Here is a 26,887-nt window from a genome sequence, read left to right as displayed (position 1 = left end):
TTAATTTAATAAAATGAAAAATACAATAAAATGACAAGTGGAAAATAGAAAATTTAAAAATTTTAGAAAATATCATGTATCCAAATGAATGAAAAGAAATCATGTGGCAAAAAAACCTTCATTTATTATAGTAGATACGTGTTCAAGAGCCTATTTTCTAAAGTTGAATGAGTGAAGTATTTTTTTTTTTAAATAGATGTTATTTGAGAGCTTAAAAGCGAAGGCTTTAAGTGCATGGATTAAGTTGCAAATTTTGACAAGGGTAAATGTATAGTCTCATTCTAGGTTGTAAACACTTAATTCTTTTAACTTTTTGTTTAACTTTTATTGAGTTGGAATCTTTTATCCAACAACACAGTTTATTAAATGTTAGGGTTAGAAGATTTAAGATTTAGACATTGTAAATGTGTCCTATTCGAAAGACTCGGTTTTCTCTAGACTCAGATTCCAAAGACTCGGTTTTACATGTGGTAAATCATTCGAACAAATGCATTAACCAAACACACTTGTCTAAAATCCAACATGACAACATAAGTAAAGTAAGGTATTTACGAATTCTGTAAAGCTTTCCAATATCTTGAACAAGATGGATTCAAATGTATCGCTTGTAGAATCCATCTCAATGGATTTTTACCATGTATTGTTCTCGATGCAGAGTAGCCACCTTCTTGCAACTGTTTTGAAACCAAATGCATATGAAGAAAAATCTCCCCCGGCCTCATCTCTGCACATATTTTCAACAATCAGAATGACAAGGGCATTTACGTCTTTTGCACACCGTTCAGTAACCAGTAAATAACGAAAATTCAAACCTGGAGGCCAAGATGACCATTCAAACTTAAGATATTGACTCCATTGCCCTTTATATCCAAGACTTGCTTCTGCTTGCCCTAATAAAAGTTGCAAAATAGGTAAACTTGTGTAACAATTGTCTCTAGCTTTCTTCAAACTCCCAACAGCAAGCAGCAAGAAATCCGAGTTGCATTGTTGTCTCGCAAGTTCCATACAAATAGCACCTGTAAACCAGTGTCATATGTATAAATGTATAATCCCATCAAAAAATTTACATAATTAGTAATGACAAATAAATACCATGACACAAAAACAAACAGCTTTCAGAACCGTTTAAAGAACACGCATATGCAAAAAACTCTTCTGCAGCAACAAAATCGCGATTTGACACCGAAATCAACCCCTGGACCATTTTCCATACAGCTGTCCATACATTCCATGAATATTTTATATCTTTTGAACATTCTTCAAATCTCAATTCGATTATGTTTATATTCTCATCTCCTAGTAGACCATATTGACATTCGATGTATTTGAGGCAGATTAATCCGATATGATAATCGGTTCTCAAATTTAAACATTTTGTGTACTCTTCATGTAAGCTGACATGGTTGTTTTCTGCAGCATATGCCCGACATAATTGCAAGTGTGCAAAGAAGAGATAGTCATCCGGGATAGAAAGATTTGAAGCGTTTTTAGCATGTTTTATGCAGTTAACGTGGTCCCCACTTTGTAAACTTATTTCAGATGCACAGAGTGACAGCTGGAACTTTTGATAGGGGCAGGATAGGGATTCGTCTGAAAGAGCTAAAGTAATTAACTTTTCGAGTCCTGTGTTTATATGTTGAGGGTATCTCTCTTCGCGTGCTTTTTGAATGTAGTTGAGGATTAAAAGGTATCTTGCATTTTTATTCCATGGTTCTTGATGCCACCACCTGTAAAAATCAGAGTTGTACAAGCTTTTTACACATGGATTAGAAGTAAATTTTTGTAAAGGGTAAAGATGGAAAGCGTGGTACTTTTGTAATAGTTTGAGTGATCCGTGTTGAGGGGTAGATTGGTCTTTACAGGTGGGAAAGGTGTGTTTATTGTTGGTGTAGCAAGCAACTGTACTTGCACCAAGGATTTCAGGTGCGCATTTTAGACCTTCTTCTTTTGGACACTCTGATTGGCTGCTTCTTACAGTAAAGCATCTGGTAGACAAGTGTGCATCTTTTTGTTCTTTACTAGATATTAAGAGATAACCAAGAACATTCCTGTTAGCAACAAACTTTTGTTAGAAATTCTCACAAGATTAGATAGAAATTAATCAAATTACTGATCATCAGAAGTTTACAAATGATGGATAACTCAAAACATAGATTATGTCAATCATGATTTACCTAAGAAAATAACTGTTGGGGTACTTATGGAGGATTTTTCTAAGGTGATCAATTCCACTCTGAATTCCCAAGCAATGCTCTGAACCATTTTTCACCTGCAAAAAACAAATTATAAATCCATTACATATTCAAGTTTGGCATGCTAAATCAAAAAAAGAATGAGGGTTAGGAAAACATACCAATTTACTTAATACTATCAAAAAATGCATTCCAGTAATTTCATCATGACTTATGAGGGAAGATCGGCTACTTGAAACAACTGCCTCAAGCTGATTGCTTTGATCCAGAACATGAATAGCAGATACCACAAAACTAACTTTTGAACTCTTAAACAAATCTTTTGGCATTTTTAAAATGCTTGTCATCACTGCCTCTTGACCAGAAATATAGTAAAGCAATCTGCATATAAAACTTATGGAGGTGGATGCCTTTTGTGGTTCCAATGATTTAACACCTGCAGCTAAAATCCTCACCACAGACAAAGCCTGATCATTCTTCCCAAGTATCCATGAAGATAAAGCATATATATGCAAACCTTCCCAATCCAGAACACCTGATTTTTAAAAACAGTTGTTTTTCCTTAACATATATATAAAAAAAAGTGGGCAAATAAAAAAGATGCATGAAGATTCAAACCTTTTTTCTTTAGTTCTTCGCATTCTTGCACTGCCTCATAAGCTTTACCATCCTGCATCAATGTAAAATAAAGGCATAAAATTTTAAATGTATTGTGAAAATATATAATATATAAGAAAGGAAATTAAATAATTACCTTACAGAGTGACCTTGCCAAATTAATTGATATATCAAGGAGTTTTGAGGTGTCACAAGAAGAAGTGTTGAGTGCATAACGTGCTAACTTATAAGATGTAATAGCAGATGGATAATCACATCTTGCCTCACAAACAAGCCCTAGAAGATTGTGAGATTCTGGATACTGGGGTGCATGATGCAAAGCCTGGCTTATGGGTCCAAATACCTGTGACAAATGAGGGTATGTAAGTGTAATTATGAATGTGGGACCCGTTGTAAGACTACCACCCTTTTCTTGCATATAACAAGTACCTCGGAAGATGAAAGTTCACCAGAATGTAAAGCAAGCTTTGCAAGACCCATCTGAAATTCTGGAAGCTGCACAAAAACGGTGTTTTCAGAACACTTCTTCACAAAACTAGAGAGAGAGAGAGAGAGAGAGAGAGAGAGAGTACAGGTAGTATTTGAACAGCTCTTAAACAGCAATCATAAGCTTCATCTGCCTTAAGTGCCCTGAGAAAAGAAACTATTTAAATACAGGTGAAAAGTACATTGCTATTATTGGTTTTGAAAAAAGAGATGAACTTGCCTAATGGACATATCTGCTGACATGCCAGCCCATGGTAATGCAAGTGAAGGATCAATACTCCTTGCACGATCAAATGCATTTTGTGCCAATTTCTTGTCGCCTTGTTTTCTATAAAGCTGTAGAAAGTCAACATTTAGTCATAGCTTCATAGACAATAAAAAAAAAATAATAAGGAGATTTACTCAATGTAAGGTCTACCTTCCCAAGATATGCCCATGCAACAGCTAATGATACATCTAACTGCAATGATCTGATAAAAGCATGTTGCTTTAACTCAACATGATGTGATAAGCATCCTAATGCAACCCAGAATTCATTATTGGAGCTCTCGAGTAATAAACCACCTAAAATCATTTTCTCAGGTAATTGCCTGCACATGAAAAGGAAAAGAAAATTTGTACCTAAACAAGATTTAATTGGGTTACAAGATCTCAAGTGAAAGTACTTACTTTTGGATAGGATCATGTTTCTTTTCCTCCTTAAAATAGTTTATGACATCTATAGTGATGGCAATATCTGTGTAGATGTTAGCTTGCCATGGAGCCAAATGTAGAGCATGTTGATATGAACGCCTGGCACTCAGTGCAGCTGAAGAACACGCGTTTTTCCATGAAAGAATGGAATCAGTCAAAGCTTTCTCTGTTTCTAACACATGGTCTTCATCAATCCATGGGATGCAATTCGCATATGTAAGCTATCAAGGGCAAAAGTGTCATATACCAAGTTCACCATACATAACAGAACTTTCATAACGAGATAAAAAATAATATATATGGGCATACCTGAATATCACCATGCAACTTCCACATGCATGAAACATTTTTTGCCAAGAAAGTACCAGTTTTAACAACTTTTGATGCCTCCTAAAATTTTATAAGGATTTTTTTTAGATGTTTTGTATTAAACTTGACACAATTATTGGAATTAATTTACCTCTAATATTGAAGCTCCCCATCTAAATGCACCTGAACTTATACATTCCTTTGATAACTCAAGAAGCCCACACCCAAGTCCATAGTGTGCAGCTACATTTTCAGGTGATATCTGTAAAGCTTGCTGAAACTGCTCAACTCCCTTCACCCATAGAGCTAGTTAGTGAAATATACATTAGATGTATTGTTATAAGTTATGACCATGATCAATGAAGTAAGATTATAGGTATAAGGGAGTAAGTGAGAAGCAAACTAAAATTAAGTGAACTAATAGCAGAATCACACAAGGAATGTTAGTTAGTTGCAACTACATGTGGCAAAATATTACCTTTCGATGTGAACCAAGCATCAAGAAGACATATCCACTCTCAACCATTGCAAAAACTCGTGACTCCTCCAACTCAATAGCTCGACCATATGACTATGCAATGAAAAAAGAAGTCAAATGTATGTAAGTGGACAAATGAGGGAGAAATGAACATTTGTAGGGGAAAAGTACCTTAATAGCTGCTGTGAACATGCTCAATCGCTGATATGCAAGACCTAAAGCCTAAAGTAAAGACAAAAATGAGGGAGCAATCTTGAGTAATACCAACAAGAGAAGGGTATAATAGACAATTATGAGAAGAGAGTACATACTTCCCATAAATCTGCAGATGTAGGATACCCTCTAATGGCCTGCTGAAGATTATGAACTGCCTCAGACCATTTCTTCTGATGGACCTGCAACAAATACCTAAATGTCAATGGAAAACATGCGGGAGTTGGAGCCCAAATTTTAAGCCATAAATGGAAAAAAAGATAAGCAAAGAAGATGATGAAACACCTGTAGAAAACCTAGTCTACGAAATGCCCAAAATGCCCTTGGCGACTTCCCTGCAGCTTCACGGCAGACAGCAACCTCCAAGCTCTCTTTTCCTTCTTTGTCCAACAAATCACACATTGATTCCTGCAAACAAAGTACAATGGGACACGATATAGAATTCCTTACCATCTATATGTGTATAAACTTTTGCACTTTTGAGTTTTGAAATAAAACTTAGTGGAATCTTTATGAACAATTAGGTCCAAAATCAATAAACTTGAATTGGTTGGAAAAATCTTGCAACAGGAAAACATAAATAAACAAAAAAGGAAATCAAACGAATGTATAAAGATAGGTGAGAAATTAAGAATAAGACTAACCCCAGATTCAGAATCTTGAGGATCAAGAGTGAGAGCTCTCTGATAACACTTGAGAGCTCTCTGAGTATCAACTGAAACTTTGCTATAATAATGACCCAAATACCTAAAAGCATTTGCATCTTGTGGGTTTAGCTTTGCTGCAATCACAAAATGCTCTGCTGCCTTTTCCTTAGATTCTGACCCAATCCCCTCCCACAAGAACAAACCCTGAATTCATTACAAAACCTATTGAAATGAAACCTAGAATTTTAAGTTATATTCAGTGAAGAGGTTAAAGATTTTGTTACAAGATTAAAATGGAGGGAAGGATCATCCGGGTTGGCAGCAACATCTTCCGTTAACTGTGTGAAAACAGAGTCTTCTTGACTGTCCATTTCTTCAGCCTAAAATTAAAATTGAGATGAAATAAGATGTGAGATACATAATCATTATCCCACAAGAAATAGAACACGCTTGATAAACATAAGCTTATACAGCTTCATACATAATGACAGATGGGTGGAATACCTATACACAATTGCTAATTTGATGCCTACAGCTCAATGATTATTGATACAAGGTTCTATCATAAGAGTTAAAAAACAAATGACGAGCATAATGCACTTAGTAAACCGTCATTTAAAGAGCACAAAATGCTCCGAATTTCAAAGACAATTAAGAACACATGCAAATTATACAATTTACGATATCAAACCCTTCGAGCAATAAGAAAACGCTTAAGTTAACAGTAATAAGTAAGCTGAAATTACAGCAATTTTATTAGGGTTTCAAAGTTTGAAGAACCTAATTCTCTTTCTCTTCCTCTTTAGACTATGGTGATTATGTAAATTGGTGATAATAAATGAAAATTTAGTCAATAGTAGTAAGAAATTTTGGAAGCAAAAGTTCGACACTTGCCATTCAGGATCCGCTTAGGGCAACGCACTGTGCGATACGAGTGTGCGATAGTGAGGATGCGAGGAAGCCAGACAGAAAAAGAGACTTCTATGTGATGGGATGTAGAGACGAAAATACGACTGCAGCAAGTGGCGGCCGGCCGGGACGAGCGGAGGAGCTGCAGAATGCAGTTTCAGAGAAGGATGCGGACGAGATAGTTTGAATGTTTGACCGTTTGAGACTTCCGGTGTTCCTCATGTGCTCCGGGTCGGGTCGGGACTATGAAAGTGTTTCTATACGGTAAACAAATCAAATAAACACGAGTCGGGGCTAGTTCATGTTCATTCATTTAAGTTAGTTGAACAAATAAACGAACACAAACGGATAAAAGAATGAGTTTTCTTGTTCGTCCATTTAACAAATTACATTGTTCATGTTCGTTCGTATATATTCGTGAACATGCTAACGGAATATAAAAACGAACAAACGTAAATGAACAAAGATAAACAAACATTATTGAACATATATAAACATCAATGGACATATAATATAGTAATATAATCAAACATAATTAAACATATATGAACATAAAAGGAACTTATATGAACGAACATAAACGAACGTAAAGGAACATTCACGAACATAATTGAACGAACGACACCATTGTTCATGTTCGTTCGTTTAACTAAACAGACAGAAATTTGTGTTCATGTTTGTTCATTTATTAAATAAACGAACTTCCCGTTGAACAGTTTGTCGAACATTCGGTTCGTTTACAACCCTATTTCTATAGCTTTAGGCTGGGCGGAGTGGGACTCGGCGACCCTCGACAGATCTGATGTGGACTCGGTAAATACTAGGTCGAGAACTTGGCATGCCAAGCTCGGAGCCCAAACTTGGTAGAAATGTGTTGAGTCTCTTTCTTCTTTCTCCATTCTTCCTCCTTCCTTCTTTCCCATTCGGCAGACAACCCCTCTATTCTCCCTCTCTTCTTCTTCCGAACTTCTACCCCCCCCCCCCCCCCAATTTTTCATGATGTGGAGTCAGTAGGTGTTGCACGACTCCGTTCAGCCTTATAAATAATCAATTTAATATATGAAAATTGTAACATCCCAATCTTCAGGTATGAATTTAAAGCTTATTATTTATATTTTCAGGGCAACTCGGCGAGTTGGAAGGCTCCAATTTGTTGTGTAGAGTATTTAATGCACACGTATCTTTCAATGTCTACTCGACGAGTTAGAAGGCTCCAACTCGACGAGTTGAAGGCTAAACATGAAAACCCTAATTTTTAGGGTTTGCACCTTATTTAAAGGCCTTAACTCTCATTGTTGGCCTCCCTCATCGCCTCCTTATCCAAAGAAAACCCTAGTTCGTGTTTTTGCCCTCATTGTGTGTGTAAGAGCTTGGATAGTGATTTTTGGTGCTCTTTTGGAAGGAACAAGAAGCTTGAAAAAGTTGGCTGAAGGGAGAGGTTGTAGATCCAGTGTTTACTCTGTTGTGGCAACCATTTTGAGGTATAAAGTCGATACCTTGGCCTCTTATTGCTTCGATATACTTTTATGGAAAGATATTGTTATTCTTGGTCCATATTGGAGTCATTCCTGGAATGATGCATTGTTTGAAGTTTCCACTTCAGATCTGGATATTTTGTGACTCGTTGAGCCTAAAGTTCCAAGCTTTATCAAGTATTGGCCCTCCTTCATGCCCTAAGCCTCTTATTAAGCTATGATTTAGTGTTTTAGCCCCTTTGATGTCATGCATAGACGTAAAGTTAGCAACTTTACGTGGTATCTCAGTCATAGGGGACCAGATCTATAGTTTGGATCATTAGACTCACTTGGGAGATGGTTGAATGAGTTAAGACAAGGGAAACTCAAGGAGTTGCTCTGCCAACTTGGCGAGTTGGCCCAGGTTTTCCTTAATCTTCTGGACACTATATGAACTCGACGAGTTGTCTTGACGACTCGGCGAGTTGACTCGGGTTTTCGTGGTTTTCTGAATTCTGAAAGGAACTCGACGAGTCAGTAGATGCACTCGACGAGTTGGGTCAGCATGGACTTTTGACCTTGACCGTTGACTTTGAATTTGACCATAATTGACCAAGTTTGACTTTAAGGGTATTTTTGGGAATTCAAGATTTTGATGGAGCTAGTCACATGGTGGTTGTAGGCGGTTTTGTTTGGAGCTGTGATTTGAGAATTGGATCTTGTCAGTCAATGCTACTTGTGAGGTGAGTTTTCCTCACTATACTAACAGGGTTAAAGGCACCAAGGGCGACCCTTTTGGATTGTTGTCCTGGTTATCGTATGATGCTATGTGTAGTGATATGTTAGATTTGTATCCTAGTGTATAGGATGATGCTATGATTGATGATCTGTTAGACCTGTATGATTATTGTATGTGCTAGCTAGCGTTTAATATCTATGTGATGATTGTGTGATTGCGGGTGGGTTGAGGTGGTCCTGCTTTGTGCTCTAGGCCAACAGACTCACGGCGGCCCAGATAGACTGAAGGCCCATTGGGGTGTACCAGTCAGGTCGAAGTCCCGGAGAACGATCCAAATAGGCTGAAGTCCCGGTGAGGTGGTCCAGACATGTTGAATGTTCTGAGAGTGGGCCAGATAGACTGGAGGCCCGGTGAGGCGGTCCAGTCATGCTGAAGACTGTATATGCATTGTAACATCCCAATCTTCAGGTATGAATTTAAAGCTTTATATTTATATTTTTCAGGGAAACTCGACGAGTTGGAAGGCTCTAACTCGCCGTGTAGAGTATTTAATGCCCGCGTATCTTTCAATGTCTACTCAACGAGTTGGAAGGCCCCAACTTGACAAGTTGAAGGCTGAACATGAAAACCCTATTTTTTAGGGTTTGCACCTTATTTAAAGGCCTTAACTCTCATTGTTAGCCCCCCTCATCGTCCCCTCAGTCCAGAGAAAACCCAAATCGTGCCTTTTTTCCCATTTTGAGTGTTTGAGAGCTTAAAGAGTATTCTTTGGTGCTTTTCGTGAAGGAGCTTGAAATTGGTGGTGCAAAGTGAAGGGAGAAGCTATAGATCCGAGATTTGCAGTGTTGTTGCAGCCACTTGGGGGTATAAATTCGTTATCTTGATCATCCTTTTTTCTAGATCTCTTCTTTTAAAAGTTATGGCCATTATTAACTTATTTTGGGAGTATTCTTGGATTTGAGCATGTTATGAAGCCATGGTTTCAGATCTGGACATCCTGTGGTCTCCATGGACTTAAAGTTGCCAACTTTATCAAGTTTTGGCCCTCCTTCATGCCCTAGATCCCTTGATAAGCCTTATTTGAGTGTTTTAGCCCTCTTGATGCCATGCATGGCCATATAGCTAGCAACTTTACGTGGTATTTCAGTCCTAAGGGACCAGATCTATAGTTTGGGGCTTTGGTTTTGCTTGGAAGTGTCTGAATTCATTAAGGCAAGGAAAACTCGACGAGTTGCTCTGCCAATTCGACGAGTTGGTTCGGGTTTTCCCACTTTTTGGATGCTAAAGAACTCGACGAGTTGCCTCGAGCTTTTTGCGATTTTCTAAGACATGAAGGAACTCGACGAGTCAGAATATGCACTCGACGTATGAAGTTTTTTCTTAGAGTCGAATTGTAGCAAAAATCTAACGTATGAAGTTTCTCACCATGATAATGCTATGTAGTATACGATTTTAGAAACCCATAATCCTTTATGTAGGCATAAACCGTACTCAACAACTTTCGATACATATTCACACACTTTACACACGGGCAACACACTTTGTGTTAAGAGTCGACATGTTTCCCATCAATCTCGATAAAGTTTTTAAGACATTCTAAGAATTTTGGAGACGTTCAGTTCTCACAAATCCAATTATTATCGATCGTTGTTACTGTTTCATTATTAAAAATTACATTGTACACATAGTTATTGAAAGTTAATTGTATTTTGGCTATATGTGAATATGTATTGCATGACTGTTTGTGTGAGAAAAAAGTTGGACGGAATGGATAGAGTATTTACAAGTATATAAAGAAATACACACCTGAGAAGTAAACATCGGACATAGCAGATATAATATTCACAAGTGTAGGCTTCTAAACCCATTTTTTGAATACCTTATCTCATATGTGAATGTGTAGTGCATGGCTCTTTGTTTGAGAAAAAATTAGCAACATTTCCCCTTAGCTCCCAAGTATATAAAGAAACATATACCCGATGAGAAAAAAGGAAATGAAAACCCAATTTTTTCTTAAACAAATAATCCTACAATACACATTTACATCCTAAATGAGATAAAGTATTCAAAATGTAGTCCCAAAACGAGGACAACCCGATGTTAATTTCTAAATCTATTTCGGGCGGGTATTTCTAGGCTCTTGATGATTATAAAGAAGAGGCTTAAACTAAAAATCAATGATTCAACGTGTTTGTTAATTATATAATGCTTTAATAAACAAACTAATAAAAGTATATTGTAATTAATAACCTTTGTAGTTAGGTTTTCTTTAATAGCATCATACTTTTATTAGTTTCTTTATTAAAGCATTCTATTTTCATTTATTTTTCACATATATAGTACTTATAACATCTTATTTTTGTTTTTTTTTTCAATTATAGCAATGTAATTAAATATTATTTTGTTTTTTCTATTATAGCATCATACTTTTAATAACAACGTACTTTTATTAGTTTGTTTTCTATTTTAAATATAAACAAAAAAATAAAAATAGAATGCTTTAATAAAGAAACTAATAAAAATATGCTGCTATTAATAACCTTTGTAGTTATGTTAATAGCAACATACTTTGATTAGTTTGTTTATTAAAAATGTGACATCCCTATTTTCACGGCTAGAAAATACCGATTTTGTTTATGCTTTGCTTAAAAATCAGAGTAACAATTTAAATAAAGTGTGCGGAATTTGTCCCAAAACAAAATATGATAAGGATATTTCAAAAGCATTTCCGTAGAAATGTATTTCATTAAAAAGACTCGGGATGTCATGTTCGATACAGATCATAAGCATAAACAATACATCATAGGCCTTACTACATTATTCCGTATTTACAGGCCTAAAATCCATAAATCTCTCATCCCAAGACATCACATCTATGCTCATGCGCCACTACCTGTAATACAAGAAACTGAGTGGGTCAGGCTTGGGAGCCTGGTGAGCACATATGGTTTTCAACCCACAATAAATAAGTTTATTAACTTTATCACACCAAACAAACTCGATTACCCATTCCCGTTATCCTCACTTTACGTCCCTAAAACATCTAACACAAGGGACCTAGTCTAAGGACTATCATCGGGATGGACACTACTGCTAAGGGGATTCCTCAGCAATAAATGTCCTTAAGGCAACCATATGGGGATGGAGTACACCTGGTGAGCACACAGTTCAAATAAAGATACAGTTCAAATAAACACCTACAGGTTGCGAGCCTGCTAGCGTTCCGTTGGACTGTCTAGAATAGTCTGTGGTCGTAATCTATACTCCGCTAGATGACTGGATCATCAATAACATCTATAACGAGGCCTCTCATTATTTTATTTTGTCACACAACAACTATTACATCTACCCATGTTTTACCAAACACATTTTGTAGATATAAAATACATATACAGTTTATATCGTTTAAAAAAATAATTTATAAAATCGTTCATCCAACATAGATAGCAAGTATACAAATAATATGCACACACATCATGTAATTTATATACAATACTTCATATCTATGTGAAAGCTAAAAGTAACTATGCACTCACTTGAAAGGTGGTGACTCAGCACTCGGATAGCGCTTCGATACTCTCAAAACAATTTTCCTTCGATAAAACCTAGTACTAATACCACTAGGGTTTAGTCTAACGATAGCCGCGACAAATAAATTAGTCTGACTATTATTATTTTTATATAAGCGTTAATAACACTCAATATAACTCATAATAATAACCCAAAGAATTATTTTAAGGACCTAATAACATTCTTATAATTATTTGAAAGCTATATTAAAAATTGCGTAAGCGTAGCTCACTTACAACAGATTTTAAAGAAAACCGGAACTGTATTTGGAGCAGCGTTTTGAAACCGAAGGACCCTTTTTCTCGGGACTCTGGGAGCCTCGGGGCTTCCTTAGGGTGCTAGGGGATTTTTCCTAAAATTTAGGGGACCCCTAGGGCCTGGTATAGTCGCATTGAGGCTCACTTTATTCATGACGGTTTTACTAGAAGCAAGATTGAGCACACTTTATTCATTAGAGAACAGGCAGGAGGAAAGCTATTGTTTGTTAATATGTATGTCGATGACCTACTTTTCACAGGAAATGATGAGAAGATGATGAATGATTTCAAGAGCTCCATGAAGGTTGAGTTCGAGATGACAGACTTGGGAAAGATGAGGTACTTTCTGGGCATTGAAGTGATACAAAACTCAGTTGGGATTCACATTTCACAGAGAAAATATGCAGTTGAAATACTAACCCGCTTCAAGATGTTAGAGTGCAGTCCAATCATAAACCCAATAGTTCCAGGATGCAGACTAAAGAATGATGAAGGTGAACCAGCAAATGAAACTTTATTTAAACAATTGGTGGGTAGTTTAATGTACATCACTACCACAAGGCCCGACATACAGTTTGCAGTGAGTTTCATAAGTCGGTTCATGGTTAAACCCACTAAGTTTCACTTTGCAACAGCCAAACGAGTACTGAGGTACATACAAGGAACTTTGGATTATGGGATCTGGTACAAGAAATGAGGCAAGGGCAAGATGGAAATTTTTACAGATAGCGACTTCGCTGGATATCTCACTGACAGGAAAAGTACCTCTGGAAATGTGATTTTTTGGGATGGAGCAGTTGTCTCGTGGTCATCAAAGAAACAAAGAATAGTAGCTCTATCATCCACAGAAGTTGAATATGTAGTTGTTGCGTCATATGCCTGTCAAGCTATTTGGACTCGAGAAATACTGGAAGACCTTGGTGTGCATCAGAAGGGTGAAAGTGTGATAAAATGTGACAACACTTCAGCCATACAGCTGTCAAGGAATATTGTTTTCCATGGAAAGTGTAAGCACATTGGAGTAAGATTTCATTTCCTAAGAGAATTGGTAGCTGATGGAGCAATTGCATTGGAGTATGTTGATACCAGGGAGCAGGTGGCAGACATCTTAACCAAGTCATTGCATCATGATGATTTTCTAAGGTTAAGAGAAAGCTTGGGTGTTTATTCTCTCAAAGGCAAACAAGACATGGAAACCTAGTCATGTTTGAGGGAGGGTTTGATGGACTTTAGATGTCGTTACCTCAAGAATAAAAGAATTCATATAAAGTTGGCTGGGTCAAGTCAAGTGGGATTTGCACACGTGATAATACCAAGTCTTAAGCTATTTCCGCTTTTCTAGTTTTTCCTTTTTACTAGCTATAGTTTGTTATCTCTTTGTAAGTTCTAGTAATTAAAGCCACTTTGGCCGAGTTTAATGATATCGAAATTCAGTGATTACCAGTGAATAAACTCTTTCAAGGTGGTCACCGATGGACTTTGTGGTCGTCGGTGGTGGCAACTTTGAACCAGAATCACTCAAATTAGAAGAGAGGTGGGGTGGGGATGGGACATTGGAAATTGAATGGGAAACGAGATGGATGTGTTGCTTGATGTCGCCGGTGAAACGAATGTCCGGAAGGACGAAATCGCCGGACAAAATCAAGAGAGAAAAGGGAGGGGTGTATCGCTGCAACTGAGGTCGCATATGACTTGATCCAGAAGGTGAAACCCTATCCCGACAACTTGTCGTCGATATAGGGTTTAGATAAATGACGTCGTTTGATTTATTTGCTGAAATGAAAAAAATTAAAAATTAAAAAGCTATGCCGACGACAAGTCGTCAAGATAGATATTTCAGGCGGATGGTCACGTGGCATGCCGACGACAAGTCGTCGGGATAGCTTTCCCAAAGCTGCGTCGTTTCGATTTTCTACACCATGGAATTAAAATAAATGGAAATTACATTTGTCGTAACCTATACCGACGACTTCTCGACATAGGATTTCAAAAGACCGCGAAAAATTTTGTCATTCCCGTAGGATCAATGGCGACAACATGTCGTCAACATAACGCTTCAGGTCAAACATTTTTGGTCAAAGTTGGCAAAAGCTATGGCAATGACATGTCGTCAGCATAACCGTACTTTTAGCATTGACTTTAGTCATCAGGATAGGTGTCGTCGCCATTGATAGTTATTCTTGTAGTGCAACGATTGGAAATTACCAAGAAATATCAGAAGCTCATTATATTGCCACTCCAAATTTAACCAAATAACATAAAAAATGCTAAATAAATAGAAGAAACTTATAAAAGACAAATAAACTTAATGTCTGAGGTAGATTGTTGTCATTTTTCTTCTATTTTTTTAGATAGAAAGTTGCGAAAATGTATGTATTAAAATGAAAAGTGACTTACATAGTATATGATCAGATTCAATCAATTTCAGAGTTCAATAAGTGGATTACATATCTCACTGTGGCAATTACACAACCTATATTGCTGATTTTACAGGTAGGGCCTGAGAAATCTACGGTTATATTGATGATTTGATTAATTCTCTTACCATTTCTTGGAAAAAAACTTACATATTCAATAGTTTTATCTTTTTTCTTGTATATAATAGGTTACAAAAACCAGAAAGATACATATCATAGTAAGACCATACCGTGCATTTGAACAGATGTGTGCAGTTTGATGAGGTGGATTTTCACCACTTTAGGGAACATCACATCCTGAGTGGGCTTTAAGTAAGAGTTTTCCCACGCAGAGTAGCCTCCCACACTCTAGCTCTCTCCTAATTTGATTGTGATCGATCATGGCTAGAAAATGCTATTTTTAATTTTTTGTATAATATTTAATTAAATTATATATATATATATATATATATATATATATATATATATATATATATATATATAGACACACACACACACACATACATATATGGTTTTTAATTCTAGACAAAAAAATGTATAATATTGATATAAAATATATTTAAAAATAAAAAATATATATTAAAACTTATAGTTGCGGCACAGTTTGTTGCTCGTTTACTTGCAACGTCTATATAATTCTTTCTTATGAATTTGGTAATGAAAAAAAAAATTGAAATGAAAGTTGACTGTTTCTTAGATTTTGAAGTGTAAAAGAGGTGAAATGAAATGAAGTTAAAATAACACATATGTCTTCTGGTCTAATAAAGGGAAAGACGATACTTTAGGGACAAATAATGTTACTATTCTTATTATATTATACAACTAGGTGTGATACTCATGTATTACATGGGGTTTTTTTTTTTAAAAAAAAAAAACTAATATAAAACTTTAATAATTTGAAAATTTTAAATTTATAAGAAAAATAAGAAATTTTTTGAATTATTAAAATTAATGAGGCTTTAATGTATTTGATACATTACATATATAAACAATTTCTAATAAAAACCTTATATATATATATATATATATATATATATATATATATATATATATATATATTGCCTTATATATTAAATGTTGAATTTTAATTTAATAAAATGAAAAATACAATAAAATGACAAGTGGAAAATAGAAATTTTAAAATTTTTAGAAAATATCATGTATTTAAATAAATGAGAAGATGACATGTGGTAAAAACTTTTATTTATTAGAGTAGATATTTATTTATTTATTAAGGGATTTTATCTAATATGTGCCCTAAAGGCACATATAATAAGTATTAATTAATCACAATTATTATCATAATTATATGTGAAATGCATTAATTATAAAGATTATTAATGAATTTTATATTTAATTATGATAATATTTTTTATAATTAATGTGTTTAACATTTAATTATGGTAATAATTGTGATTAATTAATACTTCTTATTTAGAAAATCTTATTAATAAACGTTGTATGAAAATTAGATAATGGTAACGGTTAACAAAGATATTTTCGCATATTGATCTCCATTAAAAAAAGAGACAAAAATATAGGATGGCATCCGAAAGATCTCCTGTATAATTTCTCTAATATTTGAGATAAACATGATAAAAATAAAATAAAAATGGAGCATGATCATAAAATTAAAACAAAATATAAAAAATAGATATATTATAAAAAGGTGATGATTCTTTCATAATTTTTTTATCATTCGGCCACATAATTTTATGGATAAGTGACAATTATGCCCCCCATTTAAATAAAAAAAAACGCATTTGAATACTTTCCGGAAATTTGTTCACGCTTTATTTATTTATTTATTATTATCCCATCCAGGTTTGAGGTTTCTTTCTTTTGGAGCTGGGTAAAATTCACAGTATAGACAATTTATATCTTTTTTTTTTTTTTTTTTTTTTTTTTTTTTTTAGTTTGTTCATTCGTATTTTCTGGAGTTTTAAACAGTTAAGCTTCGGTCCATAAATCATCATAATTATGTTTCTTCGTCATCAAAATCTTTTCGGTTGGCTTCATATGGGAATAATTTTGAGCAATACAGATCCCTTTTCTTTTCATTTTTGTAATTATTTTGTGTCCCATTGGTCTGGGGTTGGGTCTTTGTGTGGTTTCAATTCTTTTTGTGTGTGTAAAAAGCCATAACCTACAGGTTTGGTAGGTTTACAGTTACAGCATAATATTGTTGGGTTTGTTTATGTCAAGTATGGTCGACTCAGTTACATGCTAGTTAGTTATTATGGAAGGAATTTATATTTGATTGTAGAAGTTTATAGTTGGAACAGTTGATCAGATGCAGAGAATCCACTTGCTGAAATTTGCATATTGGTTTTGGCTGTTTTTTTTTTTTTGCCCAGCTGTGATTCCCCATTACAAGTTGTAGTTTCAAACTGGTTGTGGTTGGGTGAGCCATGGAGTATCAAGATTATTTCTTGGTTTCCCTCATGATGGCATGAAGTATTTAGTTTAAAGACCCTTTTGCCCCTGCTGCTTAATTAGGATCCTCATGAAGTCTTTTGATGTAGCGCCGAAAGATTGCAACAAGTTAGAAAGAGCAATCTTTATTTTATCTTACGTAGTAAAATGGATGGTGGATTGATTACAAAATTAAATAACTTGTAATATTTATATTTATCTTATGTTATGCTCAAGATTGTAATCCTAAAGGATGATCGTTGCGCCGAAGGAGAAGATGGAGGCGTGTGGCGTGTTTTTGGAAACAAGTCATTGGGTTTCTCTCTCTTTAATATATCTCTTTATTTTTAACTCAGGGGCATAATAGTCAGTTAACTATGTGGATGAATTAAAAAAGGTCGTTGAAGAATCTTCTCTTCTAATAAAACAGTACCCAGTTGCCACGTGGCAATAGCTGAGCACCCCCTTAGCAAATTTTCCCGCTCACCCCATCTATGTGAAGTTCCAGCTTTGCCCTTTGATATAATCTCTTCCGCCATGATATTATATTCCTCACAGTGCATTAAATATGGTATTGATTCATTTCCTGGTTTTCTGCCATATTTTTCTTATCTGATCGCTTGATTTTTGGGATTGGAAATTTCGAAGTTGAATTCTCTTTAACCTCTTTTGAAATCAAGATGGTTTTTCAGCAAATCAGGAATGTAATTCTATCCAAAATTGAAATCGGTGGACTAGGGCTTCTTTCCACGTTGTATATCCCTCGAACGCATCTTCCAATTTGTTACATATACAGCTTCAACCAAACGTGTGGTTTTGTTAAACCTGTAAGCGTATTTAATTTTGTTTTCATGATTTTTAAGTATGCATTTTTGTTTTTTTTGATTTGATGGCATGATTTTGACAAATGAAGATGTCGGTTGATTTTGATCCACTTTGATGTTGTTGTTTCTCATTATCCCCTTAAAATTATGTTTTTTTGAATGTAGGAAGTTGATTAAAACCTAAAGTCACATCTGCTCTCTTTTTCAAATTGTAGATATAAAGTCGGCTTAATCATATAGAAGGGTAAATCAATTTTTTTCTTCTTCCCTTTCATCTTATTTTCTTGCAATCGTGTTCATCCTAAGTAAAGAGATAATAAAACTTGGCATGATTTTTGTCTAATTTTCATATATAGTCATAGTCATCTTGCAATTGAATCTAGGGTTTAGTTGGCAATGCCAGGCAATCGTTCGCTTAATGATGATACACCAATCAAAATCCTCCCTATTATGAGATTAGCGAAACTGTTGCACCAATCGAAGAATTATCAAGAGAAATTTAAGAAACAACTTATGTTTCACAAAGGCAACCCCTTACCTGGTAGGGCACTTATCGATTTCTATTTCTCTAGCAAATATCGAAAGTCTACTTCAATGTGTCAGGTATTCTCTACTCTATTTTTATGTTCAAATTTTCATATACATTTGAATTAAGGATCAAATATGGATTCCTATTAAGTCATTTAGGATGACCTCATTTCTTTATTTTACAGAGTCAAGAACTCTTTTTTTTTTTTTCAGAGCCAAGAACATGGACAGTAGATGAGATTATGGTAAGTAATATGATACAAATTTGTTAAATTTTTGTTCTTCTATTAATCTTTGTTGCAATGTTGTTTATCATTTTTTATTGCACCTGTGAATTTGATTGGTTGTACATTTTAGTCTTTCTTTTATATCGGTTGTTTTCAGATTGTGGTATGTTGCTGATAAATGGACAAAAATGGAATACATAGTAACTAAGCAGAACCGGTAAACTAGTTTTGATTTTGCATCTTCAAATGAAGAGGAACCGGTAAATTGGTAAGCATCTTTGTGTTGCTTTTTATTTTATTTTGTTTTGATTTCTCATATATTCTTTCCTGGATTTCTGAGTTCGAGCTTTTGTATTTTGATTACCCAGAAACCATCCCCCCTCTATAACTGTGTATATGTGTTTATTTTCACAGGTCCTAAAGTTGGTTGCCGATTTCATCTTCATCATTAGAGATATTGTTACAGGTATATCATAAGTTTCATTGTTCTTTTTTTACTGATTTTTATCTTGATTTTGTTTTGAAATATAACATCAATTTATTGCAGTTACATTTAATAAAGAAGAGAGAGTTGTTTCTTTACTCTAAATCTATATGAATTGTTATGTTTTGGTTTTAGAAACACGAAAGTGCATTTGAATCAATCTATGGTCGTTGTTTATCAGGAGTCATCTATGATATACATATTGTTTTCATGCAAATCTTACAGCAACTTAAGTACGTGAAGATTTCAAAATGGACCAAACTTATGGTTTCGTGTAAAGAAGAGGGGTTGTTCTTGTAATTTACTAAAGTCAACTATTTAAGATTCTTGATTCACAAAAATATGTTTAATTTTATTGAAATATGGACGGCTAATGACAATTGGAATCATCGACGCTTAGTTCCTTCACATCTTTTATGGTCTGCATAATTGGTCTTCAATATGGTGATATTTTGATAGAATTATAGGTGAATTTCATTTCCTTTTAATCAATATTTATTTGTATTGGTCAAATCTTGGTTGATTGAATTTGTTGCAGGGCATAAAGATTGACTTTAAAACAGGTCCTTCATGTCAATTTTGTTTCAAATTCTTGAATCCATATTTGCTAACATATGTTTGTTTTTAGTTTTTGACTATATTTTTTGTTTCCAAATAATATTTTTAAAATATTATTAATTATTTACTTTTTGTCAAGTACTTTTTATTTGAAATTTGCCTATATGTTACACAACTATTTTTGTAATATTGAAAAGGCTTCTCAGTTATAGCATTGTTGTTTAAAACTATTATGACGTATTTGGAAAGCCATAATTTGTGTGTGTGTGTGTTTCTCGATGTTTGTGTCTAGACGAAATGTCCTCCCATTTATAGCAATGTACTTTCAAAGTACAATGCTATATTAGGAATCCATCATGTGATTATATATGATAATATTCTTTTAATTTGAGCCATAAATATATTTTTAATATTTATTTAACAAAAAATCCTTCTACATATAAATATTAATTTAAAACATTGGTGTATGATTCATCACTAAAATGGTATCTGGACAAAAACAACGCAATTCTTAAATAGCTAACTATTTATAGTTAATACTAAATTAATTGTTAGTTATTGATGCGTTGGTTGTGTAAGTTATGTAGTTTGTTCATATATGTCTTTTAAATGTCATATATAGCTACATGAAAACCAAAATAAAATCATTTAATTAATTTCTTAACCAAAAAATATAAGAATTTATGTGATCTACTCAATGGCCCATAAAGTATCTTTTACATATTACACACTAGGTGTAAGACCCACGTATTATATGAGTTTATTTTAAAAAAAAAATTACATATGAAATTTTAACAATTTGAGAAGTTTGAATTTATAAAAAAAAATGAAAAAAGTTCTAAATTATTAAAATTAATGAGCTTTAATACATTGAATATATTACATATATAAACTCTTTCTAATAAACACCTTATATATATATATATATATATATATATATATATATATATATTACTTTACATATTAAATGTGAAATTTTAATTTAATAAAATAAAAAATACAATAAAATGACAAGTGGAAAATAGAAAATTCAAAAATTATAGAAAAACGACATGTGTCCAGATGAAGGAGAAGATGACATATGGCAAAAAGATTTTGATTTATTAGAAAGGACAACGTTAGAGACTCGTGTATTACACGGGTTGATTTAAAAAAAATATTAAATATTAAAGTGTAAACAAAAAATATTTTTTAATGTAAAGCTTTAAAATAAGAAATGAAGAAATGTATTTATTGCAATTTAATATATATATATATATATGTATATATATATATATATATATATTTAATTTTAAAAAATGAAACAAACCAAAAATTAACAAGTGGATAATATTTATTTCAAAAATACCATAAAATGATAAGTGTCAAAACTGTTGAGAAATTGACATGTGACAAAAAAATAATTATTTATTAAGGAGGATGTTTCAAACATGAATGATAATGGTGATACTTTTAATTTATAATTTATGTCTTAAAAAATTTAAAAATTTTATATTTGTTGTTTAAAATTATAATCATGGTTACTTATAACATTTAATTGACTATATTATTATTGTTTGATATAACCAAAGGAGGACATGTACTATATTAATACTAGAAAGGAAAGAAATATTAGAAAATTATAAATTGGATAATAAAAAATCCAAAAAAATCTTTACGACATGTTTTTATCTACAGTTCAAAGTCCAACTACTTCAAAGTCTCATTAATGATCCACATAATCCTATAGGTTCATTAATCGACTTCGTATATCTTTCAATTTTGGAAAAGTACAACAATATAAGCTATTTTCAAGAAAGAGCAATACTTGCTCCAAAAAATGAAGTGGTTCGGTAAATAAATGACCGTTTGCTATCGAAGTTTCCAGGAGATGGGGTTAAATACTTAAGTTCAGATAGTATATGTTAATCTGAATTTGTCCATGATCAGTTTGATGCAAATTTATATTCACCTGATGTTTTAAATGGTCTGAAAGTATCGGGTTTACCAAACCATAAGTTAGTTTTAAAAATTGGTGTTCTCGTCATGTTGCTGAGAAATATTGAGCAGAAAAATGGATTGTGTAATAGGTCAAGACTCCAGATGATATCATTGGGCAAACGTGTTATTGAGTCACGTATCATATCTGGAACTAATATTGGAAACCGCACTTTTATTCCAAGAATGTGTTAAACTCCATCAGAAAAGAAAATCCCTTCAAATTCCGAACAAGATAGTTTCCATTGTTGTATGTTTTGCAATGATCATTAATAAGAGTCAGGGGCAGTCATTATCCAAGGTTGGTTTGTTTCTCAAACATCCCGTCTTTTCATATGACCAATTGTATGTTGCTTTATCTAGAGTTCAAAGCAGAGATTTATTAAAATTGTTAATTTTAGACAAGGATGGTCGTCTCACAAATAAAACTTCCAATGTTGTTTATAAGAAAGTTTTTGGGAATTTATAAACATTATTTTTCTACCATCTTTTATTTAGTTTTCGTGTATCACATTTCATCCATCATATTAATTAATTAATTTATGATACTTTATTATATTTGATTTATTTATGGTAATTACAATATCATTATTCTTCATTATTTCTAAAATTTGATATCTTTTTTTATTCACTATCAAAAGAATAATTATTTTTCAATTTTTAAACCGTGGAGTTCCACGGGTTTAGACCTAGTATAAATTATGAATACGGATAATATAAATTCAAAACTTTAAAAATTACAAAAAAAGTTAAATATTTCTATTAAGGATATACATTGTTGCTTTCCAAAAACAAAATACCGAGAAAATTATAAGAAAAGATAGAGATTCCTCTCCCGCGTGTTCTTCATCCAACTCTTCGTTCCTATTTTTACGCTCGTGATCACCGTTCATTCCTCATCGTATACGAATTATTTGAATCGTAAGTCGTAATTAACCCCTCTTATATTTGATTGTAGGTATTCAACGATCTTTATTTTATTGTTGCTTATTCTTTTTCTGGAAACAAACTGTGACTGTTTCATAATGGCCGGTGTATATGAGGTTGGAACTGAGAATGGTAAATTTCTTTCTGGTGATTCTGATATTCTCGTTGGACATGTTGAGGTGATCGTTGACAAGGGTTTTAGAAACGAAGTCTCTGGATTGGAGACTGATTCCATTGATCTTGAGTCTGCAACTGCAAAAGATTGTGAGGTGAAAGGTGTCGACGAAGAAGTGAATATTAAAAGAAAAACAAATGGGAATCATCTTGAAGTGGAGAAGGTAAATGATTCAGAAAATGTAGTAGTGGAAACAGTTGATATTGATTCTAGGAAAATAACCAACACAGACTGTAGTTTGATTACAACTGAGACTTCTCAACCATTGGAGGACTCAAAATCCCAAGACACGGATACTTTGAGCCCAGATTATGCAACACAAATGGCCAAAGACACTGAACAATTTGAGACAGAAGCTATCGATGATCAAATTAGAGATGAGACTATAATTTCAGACTTGGTAGAAGTGAGTGTTGATAAAACTCAAACAAATACCCAACAGCCAGAAAACAAGAATGGGGAGATGTTATTTGAAAAACATGGGGTTCCTCAAGTTACAGAGCATCAGCGTGTTGATGTTGTTGATGATAAACAAAGTGAATTTGAAGTAAAGAAACCCATAGTAATCTTCCCAGATACATTTGAGTGCCCTGAAATAAATTTTCAGTTTGGCTCATTCGGTGTTCATGAGAAAGATCCCAATAACCTAAATCTTGTGTCGGAAGTCTTGAACACGGAGGCTGAACCCATTAACACTCCAGACAGAATTCTTGATGATATACAAAACAAAAGTGCTGACAAGGCGACTCACTGCATGAATGATGTGGTTCAACCATATAACAGGGTTCCAAGATTTGATGATGAAGAGCTCAAGGAGCAGATTAAAAATGCTCAGTTGCAACTTGATGAGAAGATAATGTGCAGATATGCAATCGGGGCTGAAATTCAAGAGAATAGGGTAATTAAGAGTTTTGTTTTGTAAGTCTTTAATACCATGTTTTATTATAAAGTTTAATATTATATACTTGAATAGGCAATATTGAAAGCCCATTACGAGGTACTCAAAAATGCATACTTGGAGGTAACAGCTGCAAAGAAGTTACGTAAATCAAAAGGGTTAGATTTAGAATCTATTCTACATTTGATGAAACAAGTCACCGAGGCTGAAGATATAGATAACTGGGTATGATGCTATGATTATTGATTCCATTCCTTTTTCTACCCAAAATACAATATGGCATATTTTCTATCATGCATTACTTTATGTTCTAACTCATGGTTTGTTTTTGTTCTTGAAGCATATGCATAAAGTGGAGCACATAATAGAGATTCAAAACCAGAAAAAGAAAATAAAGGAGCTCCTGAATGTACGTATATCAATCACTACTTTATTTATACACTACATAATCTACATTTTTATTTCTTTCTTCTAGAGCTACAGTGATCATCAAATTTTGTTATAGTTCGATAACTCATTGCCGGATCTCATTATTTTGTAACTTGAATTTTATTTGATTGACAATAATGCTTCCCTAACGGCTAACAGGGAGGCTAAAAGGGCTGTTAGATTTCCTAAAACTTGGTCCATTTTTTATTCAATGCAGAATATAAAGGAGGAAGTTGACTCTTTAAAAGATAATGTTTTAAAAGCTGAAATGGGTGCCTTAGTAATAGGAAAAATATATGATGAAGAATACGAAAAGGGAAAAGAACTACGAGCCCGATTCCAAGTTGCAGAAGAAGTCTGCCAAAAAGCTTATACACATTTATATAGTTTGAAGAAACGTTTATATGACAAGGTTTGTTGTAAATTTTTGCATCTTACACAAAATGAAACCTAATATAATAATTATAATTTTCTGTTGATTGAATCTGCAGAAAAAACTTTTCTATATGTACAAAGAAGATGCGACTGCAGCAAGGAGTTTTGCATCTGGTGGAGATAAAGTTGCACTTCAACACCCGTGTGTTAATCAGGTTCGTTATCTTATCTTCTCGATATTCTAATTTCAGATTTAGTATGTGGTTTGTGATTAACATGTTCTTTAATTACTTTAGGTGGAAAAAATAATGGAAGAATCGAACTCAAATGAAGAATTCAGGAAAGACTACATTAGTAGGACCACACCAAGTACACTTGTTGAAACTTCGCTTGAGAGTCATATGAATGAAAGAATTGCTGTGAAAGCAGTTCCTATCTCAAGTAAATTGGAATCCACTTCCGTAGTTTCAAAAGTTGAACAAGGAAAAAAGACAGTTTCGTGTGTGAGTGATATCTGCGAAATAATTGCTACGAATTCAGTTTCTTCTATCTCAAGTGAAACCGAATCCGGTTTATTGTTTTCAAAAGTAGAACAAAGGAAAAAGACGACTCCAACCCCTGAGAACCAAACTATCTGGAAAGCGGCTAGAAAGACTAATCGTATAATGAAAACCACAAAACCAGTTAAATTTGTAGTAAGAGATTCAAAGTTCATTTGTTTGAGTGAGATAACGGAGGACGAAGAAATGGAAAAAACTATGGTGGAGGTTGATAAGAAAGAAGATGAACTAATTAAAAAAGAGATCGAATGCAATTTGAAAAAGCAAGTGGGGTTGGAGGAAAAGAGAAAAATGAACGAGGCAATTGAGAAGAAGACACGAAATGCTGAAAATGCCCAAAAACGGGCTGAGTTGCGAGCTCAAAAGGAAGCCGAGCAGAGACAGAAGGTAACTTTTAAATGTCTTTTTTTTTTTTTTTTTAATTTCATTTTATTATTCTTTCAGTACATCAGATTTTGTTGGGAAGTATAATGTTTGATCTTACACAGAAATCAATAGAGCTCTTTGATTAATGATCATATATATATATATGTCGGAAATTGGGTTGCGTGTTGTGTTGGAAAGTGTTATCTATATCGAAGTTTTGAAGTTTCTGCCCAAGATTTACAACTCCAATCAGATGAAACGCAAAATTCAAACAAGATGAAACTCATATTCATCAAAAACAGAATGATGATTTTAAAGGAAGAAAGTAATTTTTTTCCAGATATTTTTTGATTTAGATATCAAAAAATTAATTTTGAATGATTTGACAAATACATTGTTTTGTGTCCCCTCCAGATTCATGCAACATGTTTGTCCTCTTCAACTTGATGAAAGATGAGGAACAAAATGTTTTCCTCCAAGATTATTAATAAACCAAAAACACTAGCCATTAATGAAAAAAAAACAAAAAAACAAAATCATAGTAAAACATCTCCACAACATTTCGATATGACTTGCATTTTCTGTTCCAAAATCATCGATAAACACTGTAGATACCAGATCACTTATCAAACTATAGAATTAGATTGAATTATGAAGAACACACGGTGATGAAAGTGAATAAAGGCACCAAATGATTGTACAGAGAAGTTACAAAGATAATTCTACAAAAATAGATTGATAAAGTGAAAGCACGTAAGAGTTACTATTTATACCATTTAAGGCAAAAAAAAAAAAAAATAAGGCACCTAGATGCCTACTTCATTCACTTTGGTTATGTAATATACTCTATACTTTCCAGTATTCCATTATGTACCATGTCACAGCCACTTTATTTCTCACTAGATCTTTCGCTTGTTCTTTCAACCTATGTTATACTACTCTTTCACTTTCACCTACTCATCTATTTTTAATACAAATAATAATTTTTAATTTAAACATTTTACTTACTAAAAAAACATAAAAATAAATATAACATGATTCATTAATAAAAACAACATTACATAGTAATAAATATATAAATATTACATATTAATAAACGACAAACATTGCTAAGAATTACTTAAAAAACATCACTAAAAACACAAGTTTAAAGAATATTCAA

At 33.5% G+C, this 26,887-nt stretch overlaps 2 protein-coding genes across 2 annotated transcripts; one reads left to right on the top strand and one right to left on the bottom strand.

The window, feature by feature from the left end:
- Positions 1-398: 398 nt before the first annotated feature.
- LOC145015310 (Tetratricopeptide repeat (TPR)-like superfamily protein) lies at positions 399-6,758 on the bottom strand. Its single transcript, XM_078973766.1, has 22 exons — positions 6,531-6,758; positions 5,921-6,016; positions 5,634-5,840; positions 5,275-5,397; positions 5,088-5,171; positions 4,948-4,998; positions 4,777-4,869; positions 4,450-4,590; positions 4,299-4,379; positions 3,966-4,210; positions 3,715-3,886; positions 3,517-3,632; positions 3,383-3,440; positions 3,240-3,305; positions 2,947-3,153; positions 2,811-2,862; positions 2,354-2,727; positions 2,175-2,269; positions 1,812-2,048; positions 1,093-1,727; positions 813-1,016; positions 399-724 (listed from the first exon to the last, which is right to left on the bottom strand). Exons 1-22 carry the CDS (start codon positions 6,531-6,533, stop codon positions 549-551), a joined length of 3,516 nt encoding a protein of 1,171 aa, XP_078829892.1. The 5' UTR covers positions 6,534-6,758; the 3' UTR covers positions 399-548.
- Positions 6,759-24,279: 17,521 nt separating this feature from the next.
- Positions 24,280-25,919, top strand: LOC145018357 (uncharacterized). Its single transcript, XM_078976254.1, has 4 exons — positions 24,280-24,404; positions 24,642-24,836; positions 24,916-25,014; positions 25,096-25,919. Exons 1-4 carry the CDS (start codon positions 24,339-24,341, stop codon positions 25,828-25,830), a joined length of 1,095 nt encoding a protein of 364 aa, XP_078832380.1. The 5' UTR covers positions 24,280-24,338; the 3' UTR covers positions 25,831-25,919.
- Positions 25,920-26,887: the final 968 nt, after the last annotated feature.

Source organism: Lactuca saligna, chromosome 9 (genome assembly GCF_052625555.1).
Source record: "Lactuca saligna cultivar CGN05327 chromosome 9, ASM5262555v1, whole genome shotgun sequence".
Lineage (NCBI taxonomy): Eukaryota > Viridiplantae > Streptophyta > Magnoliopsida > Asterales > Asteraceae > Lactuca > Lactuca saligna.
Note: the sequence above shows the minus strand (reverse complement) of the source record. Positions and strands in the feature narration are given on the sequence as shown.

Bases quoted from the DNA above. Each gene is read 5' to 3' on its own strand.
- LOC145015310 (XM_078973766.1), bottom strand. The intron at 3,154-3,239 runs GTACTTGTTATA...CATTTGTCACAG, and splicing joins GTGAACTTTCATCTTCCGAG to GTATTTGGACCCATAAGCCA. The intron at 2,049-2,174 runs GTAAATCATGAT...TGTTGCTAACAG, and splicing joins CCCAACAGTTATTTTCTTAG to GAATGTTCTTGGTTATCTCT.
- LOC145018357 (XM_078976254.1), top strand. From the start codon at position 24,339: ATGCATAAAGTGGAGCACATAATAGAGATTCAAAACCAGAAAAAGAAA. The intron at 24,837-24,915 runs GTTTGTTGTAAA...TTGAATCTGCAG, and splicing joins AGAAACGTTTATATGACAAG to AAAAAACTTTTCTATATGTA. The intron at 25,015-25,095 runs GTTCGTTATCTT...TAATTACTTTAG, and splicing joins AACACCCGTGTGTTAATCAG to GTGGAAAAAATAATGGAAGA.